General features: G+C 33.7%; 1 protein-coding gene across 1 annotated transcript; it reads right to left on the bottom strand.

The window, feature by feature from the left end:
- Nucleotides 1-495: 495 nt before the first annotated feature.
- LOC120067809 (DNA polymerase delta subunit 4) lies at nt 496-2,235 on the bottom strand. The gene is made up of 2 exons (XM_039019400.1): nt 1,959-2,235; nt 496-936 (listed from the first exon to the last, which is right to left on the bottom strand). The coding sequence occupies exons 1-2, from the start codon at nt 2,146-2,148 to the stop codon at nt 743-745; spliced, it is 384 nt and encodes a 127-aa protein (XP_038875328.1). The 5' UTR covers nt 2,149-2,235; the 3' UTR covers nt 496-742.
- Between the last annotated feature and the right edge of the window lie 11,538 nt (nt 2,236-13,773).

Here is a 13,773-nt window from a genome sequence, read left to right as displayed (position 1 = left end):
ATTGGATAAAAAACCTTATAAATGTAAATATGTAGAAGGGCAGAGGAGATATTTGAAGACATCTCCTGATTCTCTCTGCCCAGTTTTTTCCAACCCTCCTACTATCTTTACTATACTTTTTTTTTTCCCTTTATATTAAATTCTGCTACTTCCAAGCAATAAACTAAGAAAATCTTACCAATCTTACCCCTCCCTTCTGTTCTCTACAATCTTAGCCTTCTCCACTTTCACAAAAACTGTTCCAATGAGATCCCATTTTCAATCAGTTTCAACTCAGTTCTTCAACTTTGTCTTCTCCAGCAATCTCCCAACTTATTAACAATCTCATAATGCCTGCATAAATCTTTGACTATTCTATTCTAAATCTTAGACAGCCAAGATTAAGGAACCCACCAATATCACATTGGCAAAATTTTGAAATGCTACTACTTATACAAATATTCTTCAAACTTTTAGGAATCGAAAGACGTCTTAATCACGGATGCACACATCATGTCAAGTTCAAGTATAACAACACTAGGAAAGGAAAATATCACCCAAATTTAACTATACAACTACTCATAAGAGGTTTTAAACATAACTGAGAAGTAAATAAGGAAGCTGTCATCAGCAAACATTCTATTTCTAACCCATTCACATCACAGGGAAAGTGCACCGTTTCAGCCAGGGGCTGAACATTTTGTCCAAAAGTACAGCATACACTTCATACATTAAACAAAAATAACACAGCAAGCATTGTAGTTTAAACTCGAGAATCCCACAAGCACTCCAATTGCACTTTTCTAGCCTTTAAGAGTGTCTCAATGTCTTTTGGAGGGTTCAGACCAAGATTACAGGCACGCTCCCACCGTGCCATTCTGGTCATTCCAAGGCAAGGTCCATAGGCCATGTTCATATCGAATTGCCTCAACATATTCTCCAATGCACCATAATCATCTAAAACAAAATTCAACGTTCAAAATGAAACAAAATGCAGATTATTAAAATAGATATATAGTAAAACGTAGATTCCTTTTTTTTTTTTTTTGGAAAACTAAAAGAAAGCTAACATTGGGCGTCCATAATTCCACTACTATAGAACTTAACCGGTATCCCACAACATTTTCACTCGAACATGCATAATCCTTCCTAAGCTAAGAAGTAGGGATACGAATATGAAACATAGATACAACACAATAACAGTGACACATCATGTTCTAAAGATCTAAGACAAATGCGGCAAAGATACATTTTTAAACATATATATAACTTACTACTAGAAAAGTCAATAAGTTTTTTTTTTTCCCTTGAAAAAGAAAAGTCAATAAGTTTATGCATCTATATGCTAAAAAATGAATTTGATGTATTTCACTCCTGAAATTTCTTATATTTGTCCAAGATTATTATGCATCTATTCAGTGTTCAATAAATACCTAACAAATGTTGATATTTTAGACCTATATTGATTTCGTACAAGTAGTGTCTAATGCATACTTATTGTGTTAACAAGTATCCTCTATGTGTCCAACAAGAATCGAAATGTTGTTCAATAAGTATCAAAGCGTTCAAGTGTCCAATACGTGTGAGACACAGAGACGGCAAGACTAAATTGTTCATCCTTCTTTGTGCATAACTATGAGGGATAAGTCTAAACCTATTAATTTAATATCCTTCAACAGTAAAAAAGAGAGAAATCCAAACTATAGATATCCTTAATTCAACTATTGAACAGCTTGATTGTGACTGATACTCAACAACTTCTTGGCAACGTGCTTAATCCTTTAGAATCACGAGGCATAACTATTATAGAACTTTATCTCAACTGAAACGTGCTTAATCATTCAGAATGACGAGGCATAAGTCCACAGGTCATTCATACCACGTTAATGAACGAACCAAAAGCAACGAGACCTAACGAAGAAAGCAAATATCCAGGAATGTAAAGAAACGAAGAAGACTGGAAAAGAAGATATATGAACCTTGAAGGTCGAGGGATCCATGAGAAATGAGAGCAGCCGGTTGGACGGCATCGGAGCCCAAAGATGCAGAGTTGGCCGGAGATTTGATTTTCCGAGAAGAGGGCTTTGAAGCCTTGCTGTTAGCCTTGGAGATTCCACTGTTCTTCCTTTGCTTGTAGAAATCTTTCAACCCTCCACGCGCTGATGCCATTCTTGATTTTGCTCCTTCTCTGCGATCGACTTCGGAATTTCAAATTTTGAATTTGTTCTCGTTGTTCTTCTTGGAGGTCTAATTTGATATTTGCCTCTCTCGCTATATGGACCCTAATACCATCTGGGCCGAGGATCCGATCGAGATCCTGGCCCATCTCTCTCTTCTTTTTTTTTTTTCTATTAAAAATTCTCTTTGAAAAAATAAATATTGGGATTTTTTTTGTTATAAATTTGAGGAACATAGTAGAAACATGAATACCAATAAAATATAATATTATGATAAATATAGTATAATAAAATAATAAAATAAATGAATATTAAAATAAATTAAACATAATATATAAATAAAATAAAATAAATTAGCAAAATATAAAATAAGAAATTTCTCTAAATTTTCCACTCTCTAATTTTCATGGAATTTGCCAAATGTGTGTCTTTTTAACTTTCATCGAATGCTACTATTTATAGGCAATTTGGCAAAGAGGTGGATTACATGAACACTAATAATGTGTAATTTTGAGACACATGGACAACACTTCAGAAAATGGGGGCATGACATATGGTCAATCGACACTAACCATAAGCATCTAATGGCATCTACTATCATAATATTCATAATACTCCCCCTTAGATGTTCATTATATATATGAAATATATCTCGTTAAAACCTTATTAAGAAAAACTCAATGGAAACAAATCATAGTGAAGGGAAAAGCGTATATATTTCATATAATTTATAAAGTATATTTACTCCCTATCATGGGAACATTACTTGAGATCTCTAAGTCAATGCATTCCAATATTGTGCACCAATTTTTCAAAGGTTCCGGTAGATAATGCTTTTGTAAATAAATCTACCAAGTTACCTTTCAAACAAATTTGTTATATAATGATGTCGCAATTTCCTTCAAAATCATGAGTGTAAAAAAGTTTTGGTGAAATATGTTTTATTCTATCTCCTTTAATATACCATCCTTTGATTTGGGATATGTATGTTGTGTTGTCTTCGTATAATATTGTGTTAAGTCATTAATCTTAGCTATAAACATTCTCGACTAGTCTTGTGAATTACAATAATTTTAGCATGATTTAAGGAAGTAGCCGTTATAGTTTGTTTCACTGATCGCCACGATACAACAATTTCTCCACATGTGAATAGATAACCTATTTGAGATCTAGCTTTATGTAGATCAGATAAATATCCAGAATATGTCTAATCAACTAGATCAAAATTTGATTTATTTGAATAAAATAGACACAAATCAATCGTTCCTTGGAGATAACAGAGTATATGCTTAATTCTGTTCTAATGTCTTTTTGTTGGAAAAGAACCATATCTTGCTGATAAATTTATTGAAAATGCAATACTTAGTCTTGTACTATTAGCAAGATATATAAGTGCACCAATTGCACTAAGATAGGGTACTTTAGGACCAAGAAGTTCTTCATTATCATCTCGAGGTCAAAATATATCTTTCTTCACACTTAGTGAACGAACTTACATTGGAATGTTAAATGGATGTGTTTTGTCCATATAGAACATTTTAAAAAAAAATTCCTGTATAAGTTGACTAATGAGCAAATATCTCATCTGCTAAATGCTCAATTTATAAGTCAAGGCAAACTTTTTTTTTTCCGAGATCTTTCATCTTAAATTCTTCCTTAAGATATTCTATTGTCTTTGGAAGCTCTTCAGGAGCTCCAATTATATATAAATTGTCAACATATACAACTATAATAACAAATCCTGACTGTGATTTCGTTATAAAAACACATGGACATATTAGATTGTTTCGATATCCTTCTTTCAAAAAATATCCACTCAGTTGATTGTACCACATTTGTATTGATTGTTTCAATCATGCTTTGTAACTTTATTAAATACAATTCCCAAAAATTTGATTTATATGTTTCAGGTACTTTAAATCCTTTTGGGATTCTCACATAAATATCATTATCAAGAGATCCATATAAATATGTTGTAACTACATCCATAAGATACATGTCTAGATTTTTATACACAGTCAGACTAATTAAATATTTTAATGTAATTGCATCCACCACCGGAGAATACGTCTCCTCATAATCAATATCAGGTCTCTGTAAGAAACCTTGTGCAACTAATGTTGCTTTATATCTTGTGACCACATTATTTTCATTTCTTTTTCTCACAAATACCTATTTGTATCCCATGAATTTGACACATTTTGGTGTTCGAACTACTAGTTGAAAAACTTGACGTTTTGAAAGTGAATTTAATTCTGCCTCAATTGCTTCTTTCCATTGAAGCCAATTTTTTCTATGTCGACATTCTTCAACAGATTTTAGTCCAGAATCCTCATTTTAAAATATAATATCAAGAGCAACATTATCCGCAAAAATGTTGTCAATGATTACATGAGTTCGGTTCCATCTTTTTCCTGTCATGACGTAGTTTATTGAAATCTCATTATTATCTTTATGCATTCCACCTTCCTCATTAGTCATGTCAAGGATTTCTTCATAGGTATTTATATCCTCAACCAAGTCTCTTTTTTTTACTATTAATTATTTTTCTTTTTTGAGGATTTTTATCTTTGGAACCCACTGGTCTACCACGCTTCTGGCATATTCCAGACTCATTAGTGTGTTTGGATATTAATTTTCGATGGAACATTTGCAGCTGGTATATGTAATTTAGTGACTTTATTTGCATCTATAAATATATTTGGTAACTGATTTGCTATATTTTGCAAATGAATTCTCTTCTGAACTTCAAATTCACATTAATCTGTATGAGGATCTAAATGAGACAATAACGATGCATTTCATATAATTTCTTTTACCAACTTTTTAATTCCTCTCTTTAATGTTGGAAATTTTGTCTCATTAAAATGACAATCAGCAAATCGTGCAGTAAATACATAACCTATCAAGGGTTCAAGATATTTATTAATTGATTGGGAATCATATCTATTATATATTTCTAACCTCCTTTGAGAACCTATCTTAGTGCATTGTGATGGAGCAATTGGAACATATACTGCACATCCAAAAATTCTCAGATGGAAAATATTTGGCCCATGGCCATAAGCTAATTGTAATGTCGAATACTTATGATAAACTATTGTCCTAATACATACGAATCACGTTGCATGCAAAATAGTATGTCCTCATACAAATGTAGGAAGCTTAGCTCTCATAAGCAATGGTCTAACAATTAACTGCAAATGTTTTGTGAATGATTCTACTAAACCATTTTGTATGTGAACATGAGTTACAAAATGTTTAACACTTACCCCAATTAGCATACAATATTATCAAAATTTTGGGATGTAAATTTACCAGCATTATCAAGTTGAATGGTTTTAATTGTATAATTAAGAAATTGTGCTCTTAACTTAATTATAAGCACACGTGTGATCATCTGCTCGATATGTCTATTAATACCATCAAATATCTAAATGATCCACTTGGTGGGTTAATAGATCCATATATATCACCAATAATTCCTCTAAAAATGTAGGTGATTCAATCCCTATTTTAGCTAGTGATGGTCTAATTATCAAATTTCCTTGAGAGTAAGCATTACAAGATAATTCATTAGATTGAAGAATCTTTTGGCTCTTTAATAAGTGTCCATTAGAATCTCAATAATTCTTCTCATCATTATAGACCCTAGATGACCTAATTTGTCATGTCAAATTGTAAATATGTCTGGATTCATGAACTTCAAGTTCATTGTTGCATATGTTTCAATTATCCATATATGAGTATTATATAATTTAGAAGATAAAGAAACAACTCTTCCAATCTACGTTTTTCATATGAGACAGTAGATATGATATAAAGATACTCCATATTATTATTTCTATCATTCTTAATATGATAACCATTGAAACGTATATCTTTAAAACTAAGTATATTTCTCTTTGATTAACTAGAGAACTGTTAGGGTTGATGCCTTAAAGTTTCGTGTCCTGTAGTTTGTAAACAGTTTATATGAACGCTTGTGTTGTTAATATATGATATTTACTTCACATCTTGTATTTTTGCTCATTTGCTTTACTACAAATCAATAAACATAAAATCCATGGTTATCTGTATGTGACTCAAGAATGTATGTAAGCATGTATGTGGTGACATACAAGTGGATCATGTCTTGAGTGATAACCAAAATGGTCTGTAGTATATGGATATAGGAGGGAAACCTTATCCTGGTAATGCTACGGATGCGCCCTGCTTTCTAGAATGGTCACAAGTATTGTGACTTGTCATAGATGGTTTGATCCTGATCATTTGTGTTGGGGACATGCGAGTAGGGGCGTCCTATACAAAGAGTTTGTATAAGACCCGACCACGAAGTGTTAACGTCTCGTTATATAATACTGTTCATGGCAGAGACTTCACTTCACTAGGATGACCATAGGTAACATGACCTTAATCTTGAGTGGGTTGGGAACTCCTGCCATTGAGGGCTGTCTTTTGATTTGTATGGGTGCGAGTGGCCAGGTCGCCGATTCAAACCTACTATTTTGGGGATTCGTCTGATTTGGGAGCTAGGAACTCAGCTACACAAGATGGAATTCACTCTTTCCCCGAGGCAGGGGTAAGTAGATAGATAGCTCCCTTAAGGGCTGATTTCAGGACTTGAACGATGTGGCGCCACACACCTTCTCTTGGCCCGAGAGGTGTTCACACATAGTTGGACTATTTTTTATTGTTCATTAGAGGAATCAGTGGTACTTAAGGAGTGAGATATAACTACAGGGGCAAAACGGTAATTTGATCCAACTGTACTTACGAGCATCTGTGAAGGGTCGTCGTACTCATGATTGGTTATATCCGATGGACACAGAAATATATCTGTGGTAAGAAGAGTTCAACTATTGGTCTTTAGTGGAATGCCTGACAGTTAACAGATGGTGGATCTCGTGGCTAAAGAGTTTAGTCAGCTATTCACGGACCGTTGGAGCCTCGAGCCACATGTCCATTAGGTCCCCTGGGTAACTTGGATAAAGTCGAGAACCAGTGTTTGGGTTAATTTAAAAAGTTCAAATTGACAAGAGGAAGTTCGATTATATATGATATAATTGGACTAGTTAATTATATATGATATAATTGGCTAAATGTATGAGATACATTATTTTGGAGGAAACTAGATATAAATATGATTTATATCAAGTAGAGGAGAAAATACTATAGTAGATATGTGATATCAAACTATAGGGTAAAAATATGATATGATTATATTTATTAATATTTTAATTGGTTAATTATATGATAATTAATCCAAAAATCACGTTTGGACGTAAGTTAATGTAGCAACGTCAGTTATTGTAACCGATGAAATAAAAATGAAATTGTTTCATTTTGAATCAATCATTCAATAGTCGTAAAAAAGAAATAGTAGAGCGCGTTGGTGATAAGTGAACGATCGCTTAAAAGAATGGAGAGTTTATACGATGGTCCCTTTCCGCCTAAACAATCGTCCACCTCGCGCCTAAACGATCACACACTAGTTCCTACACGATCGCATAGCTTCTCTAAACGATCGTAGTGTGTGCCGAGTTTGCTAAACGATCGTATACCATTTCCTAAACGATCGTTCAGTAAAACCTACACGATCGTGTAGCTTCTCCTAAACGATAAGCATTGTGTTATACGATAGTGCCTTTTTTCCTCCCACTTGCTTATCGCCTACACGATCCATGTTTCCTCCTTCCTTTACCAAATTCACCAAAGACTACGCTTTGAAATTCTCACTCCGAGAATACCTGGGGCTTTTTTCTGGTGGTGTCATCCCCGCGGCATCCGTGTTCGTGCGGTTGTTTGTGCTACTGCAGTTGACGCTTCGGCTGGGATTTGGTAAATCGCGTGAAGGTTTTCGCTACGTTGAGTTCCGAAGATTGAAGATTGTCTTCAACTGGTATGGCAACTCATTCCCTTATTATTATCTTGTATATAGCATGCCATTAATTAAGATTTGTTTGCATAACTATATGTATGAATGTGTATAGTTGTATTTCGATCATTGTGAGATTGGAGCGATCCGAACCTACTCATAGAACTCTTCGGTACGAGATCCTTCAAGAACAATTCATTGTCATTTGCAAATTTTGTTCCTCTAGGCAAAATAATATTTGCTTTTCCAAACCTTTCAATTAGGTTTGCAGAACTTGATATTGTATTGACTTTTGCTTCTAGCATTGTTAATTTGGAAAAATATTTTCTACATGTAAGTATTGTATGTGTAGTTGTACTGTCTGCTATACATAGATCTTTTTTACTCATTTTTTAGTCATCCAACATATGAAAATGATCCCGGTTTCTTCATTAAAATAAAATAATTATAATAAGAAAAACAACATTTGAAATATACAAAGGGTAACATCCACTAAGAGAATAAAAAAAACATGAAAATTAATAGGGAAAAAAAACAACATTAGATCAAGATATTTTCAAAATAATAATAATAATAATAAAAACTTGATGTTCCATCAGCTGTGCCAATCTTTTCTTCAGGAGATTCAAAGAAGTCCACCACATACAAATTTGTCATATGTGAAGGACTGTGAGGTCTATAGCGGAAGTGAGGATCGGTCCCAATTCTCAAATCTCACATAATTAAAAATATAGAGAATATTTTACAACATGCTCTAAATGAAGAATTAAGGTTAGAAATAACACTTACCTTTAAAGAACTAATTCTTCACAAATTCTTCCTCGTTCCAGTCATGAACGCTTCAAATCTCTTTGAACAAAAATACAGCAATACCAAAGTGGAACCACTAATAGTGAGCCTTCTGTATTCTCCTTAGGGGTTGAGAATTAAAGTAGTTGTGTGAGCTTTGTTAAATTTTTGGGAGAAGGAGGAAGAATTGAGAGGAAGATAATTTTGCTAGGGAAAATCTAGAGAGAATATCTCATAAAACCATTTCTGTGTTCTCTTCTCTTCTGTGAAAAAGATAAAAATCGTAATCGTAAAAACACTAACACTTCCCTACCACGATGTTTCTAAGAGAATTAAGGGGAGGGAAGTTATAACTCCCTATCTTTGATTTAAAATTAAATTAAAATTAATTTAATTAATAAATAAAATAGGGGTTGCATTCAAAACGCAAAAATCGAACATTAGAAACCTAATTGAATCAAGCCGAAAACTCGGCGAAATTGAAAAATTCGGTTCAGTCCGGTTTGAAGAAATGTTGAAACCGAATTAATTCGATTCGGTTCGGTTTCAATTTTGATAACCAAATTTGAAACCGAATCGAACCATTTTTAACTAATATATATATATATATAAAGAGTAAAACCAAATTTAAAACTGATACATTTTTAGTTTAAAGAACAAAACCAAATTTAGAATCGAATTAAAAAAATATAACATAGATTTTTTTTAAAAAAATGCCAAAATCAAATTTGAAACCGATGCGGTTCAGTTCAGTTTCACATATTAAAATATTTGATTCGATTTGGTTTGACCACTAAATCAAACCGAACCAAACCATTTTCGCCCTTAAAATAAAATATATGTATAGTAACTAACTTATTATATATATATAACTATATGTTGTATCAAATATAACACATAGTCTATAATTTACATTATATCGAATATAATGTAATCTATAGTTTTAAAACTCTCAATCATTCATGACATTTAATATAAATCAAATTTATATTTAATTTAATTTTATGAATCTCATCCATACAATTAGTATTTGAATCATATTCAAATATTTAACTACTCTCAAAATAAACTTTATATTATAATGTATCATATGCATTAGTAATTATATCACATATAATTAATTTAAATTAATTATATCATATATAGTTAATCTTTCAAATAATTTGAACAGTTCAAATTAATCCAAAATTAATTCTCAATAATCCTTGTTGAGCTACAGAAGGGACTTTATGGACCTATAGATTGAAGCTCCTGTGGTATTTGGATAATTAGTTGAACTGCTTTAATTGAATTATCCAACATACATTAACTGTCGGTCACTCTACTAAAGACTGACAGTTGCACTCTTCGCACTACAGGTATATTTCTGTGGCCATTGGATATAACCAGTCAATAATACGATAACCCTTCACTAATTACTCGTAAATACAATTAGGCCAAAATTATCGTTTTGCCCCTGTAGTTACATCGAGCTCCTTAATTACCACCGATCCCTCTAATGAACAGTCATAGTTCAACTATGACCAAACCTCTCTCAGGTCAAGAGATGGTGTGGTGCCACATTGTTCAAGCCCCGGAATTAGCTTTTAATGGAGAAATTTATTTACTTACCCCGACATTAGGGAAGAAGTGAATTCCGTCTTGTGTAGCTATGTTCCTAGCTCTCCAATCAGACGAATCCCCAAAATGGTAGGCATATTGAGTCGGCGATCTGGACACTCTCACTCATGCAAATCAAAGGACCACCTTCATAGGTAGAAGTTCACAACTCACTTAGGATTCAAGTCCTGTCACCTATGGTTATTCTAGTAAAATATAAGTCTTTATTATTAACAACATTATATAATGAGACTATTCATTTCTCGGTCTAGTATTATACAAATCCTTTTGAATAGAACATCCCCGCTCACATGTATCTAAATGAATGTGAAGGAACTCTTATTCAAGAGTACCTACGAGCGGAAACGGATCTTTCCAATTCATTGTGACAGAATTACCATATATACATTCAAAACATACTAATATGCATTCGTCGTGCTAAAGAGATCAAGAAATCATACCAGATGAGGATTTCTCCTTCACAGCGAGTCTAAAACTCAACCGTCTACCTCGAACAATCACCACGGAGGAAACAGAGAAGACAACACCATTCAGAACCCTTAGTATTCTTGGAGTGAGAATCCAAACTGTGGGCTTTGTTCGGATTTGGTAGAGGGAAAGAGGAAGAGAGATCGTACACAACGATCAAGCAAGTAGGAGAAGAGGTCATCTATCGCATAGACAAGATGCTTGATCGTTTAGGTGAAGTATACAATCATGTAGGAAAAGTAAGCAATCATCTAAAAGATTGTGTAGGAAAAGGTCAGTGATCGTATAAATGATCGTGTAGGAAAAACTAAGCGATTGTCTATACGATTGTTTAGTAAATATCGGGAGATAAACGATCTCTTAGGAAAAAGGTAAACGATCGTTTAGATAATAGCACACGATTGTGTAATAGGTATGCGATCGCTTAACAATATCGTATATGTAAGCGATCGTGCAATCACTATCGTATAGGCACTGATTTTCTAAATGATGACACTATCTTTTTCACAATGTCCATGCACTTGTCTCCTGCACACCGTCAGTTATTTATAATGCACTCATCCGTTATTTAGAACAAAAGAGGCGTCTTCCCATTTCCTTTATAACCATCCAATGAATGTGATCTTATCATATTCGTAACATATAATTAATATCATATATTAATTATAATATTTTTCCCTACTAAATATAAATCATATTTATATCCAATTTCCTCCAAATTAATGTATCTCTTACATAAAGTTAATTATATCATATTTAATTAACTCGTTCAATTATATCATATATAATCGAATTTCCTCTTGTCAATTTGAACATTTCAAATTGACCCAAAAACTGACTCTCAACTTGTATCCAAGCTACTAAGGGGACCTTATGAACCTATGGCTCGAAGCTCCAACGGTACGTGAATAGCTGACTAAACTCTTTAGTCATGATATCCACCATTCGTTAATTGTCAGGCATTCTACTAAAGACCGACAGTTGAACTCTTCTTGCCATAGATATATTTCTATGTCCATTAGATATAACCAATCATCAGTACGATGACCCTTCACGGATTCTCGTAATTACAGCAGGTCAATTTATCGTTTTGCCCCTGTAATTACATCTTCCTTCTTAAGTATCACCGATCCCTCTAATGAACAATACACCATAGTCCTACTATGTGTGAACACCTCCTGGGCCATGAGAAGATGTGTAACGCCACATCGTTCAAGCCCTGAAATCAGCCCTTAAGGGAGCTATCTATCTACTTACCCCTACCTTGGGGAAGAAGTGAATTCCATCTTGTGTAGCTGAGTTCCCAGCTCCTAAATTAGACGAATCCCCAAAATGGTAGGTTTAAGTCAGCGTTCTGACCACTCACACCCATGCAAATCAAAGGACCGCCCTCAATGGCAAGAGTTCCCAACTCACTCAGGATTAAGGTCATGTTACCTATGGTCATCCTAGTGAAGTGAAATCTCAATTATGAATGGTGTTATATAACGAGACATTAACACTTCGTGGTCAGGTCTTATATAAACTCTTTGTATATGACGCCCCCGCTCGCATATCCCCTATACTAATGATCCGGATCAGACCATCTGTGATAAGTCACAACACTTATGACCATTACACAAAGCGGGCCACATCTGTAGTGTTACTAGGATAAGGTTTCCCTCCTATATTCATATACTACAGACCATTTTGGTTATCACTTAAGACATGATCCACTTGTATGTCACCACATACATGCTTAAGTTACATACAGATAACCAGGGATATTAAGTTTATTGGTTTGTGGTAAAATAAAAAAAATTTAAATGTGCAAAGTCAAGTAGTAAAGTAAATATCATTTATATTATACATCACAAGTGTTCGTACAAAGTTGTTTACAAACTATTGGACACGAGACTTTAGGGCACAAACCCCAACAGAATGATCAAGATCAAATCATTTGTAGAACTTTTCAACAATAATAAACATCTACATAACGGGTCATATACGTAGTGTCACCAGGATAAGGTATTCAGCCTTATCCATCTACCACATACCATTTAGGTTATCACTTAAACATGTTCCACTTGTATGTCTCTACATACATGTTTAAGCTACAGAAGATAACCTTGGACCCACGAGATTTTATTAAATAAAAAATTCGTTTGTACATTATAATTACAAATTACAGGACCCACAAGATTTAGGGCATCAACCCCAACAATCTCTCACTTGTCCTAAAGCTAGTGAGGTGTACATCATCAAAGTCATACTAATATAAAAGTGTTGGGTTTTATACTCTAAAACTTGTAGATAATAAATGTTATTAGTTGACTGTCATCAATAAAGAGTTATGGATGTTAATTTAAAAAATGTTATTGCTTGTATTGTTATCTATTTTATCTTAATAATCCTTAATCCAATAAACTAAAATCCAAGGTTTTCTTATGAGTCTTGAACTGTATATGAAGATATACAGGGATCAATGTTAAAGATATAGCCTAAAGGATCTATAGTATAGGGATAAGGCTGGGTACCTTATCCTGGTAACACTATGGATATGACCCACTTTGTATTTGATACAAATGAAATGAACCAACGTGTTCGTGTAGGTGACATGCGAGTGGGGGTATCCTATACAAAGAGTTTGCATAAGGTTGGACCACGAAATAGTAACTGCTAGCTGTAACACTGTTGACTAGTTAGGTTCCTATTTCAATAGGATGACCTAGGCGACTTAGTCTTAATTCTAAGTATATTATGAACTCTTGTTCACGAGGGACTGTCTTTTGATTTGCATGGATGAGGGTGGCCAATTTGCCGACCCAATATGCCTATCATTTGGGGACAAGACCGAGTGTGGAGCTGAAAACATAATAATAC

Source organism: Benincasa hispida, chromosome 12 (assembly GCF_009727055.1).
Source record: "Benincasa hispida cultivar B227 chromosome 12, ASM972705v1, whole genome shotgun sequence".
Taxonomy (NCBI): domain Eukaryota; kingdom Viridiplantae; phylum Streptophyta; class Magnoliopsida; order Cucurbitales; family Cucurbitaceae; genus Benincasa; species Benincasa hispida.
Note: the sequence above shows the minus strand (reverse complement) of the source record. Positions and strands in the feature narration are given on the sequence as shown.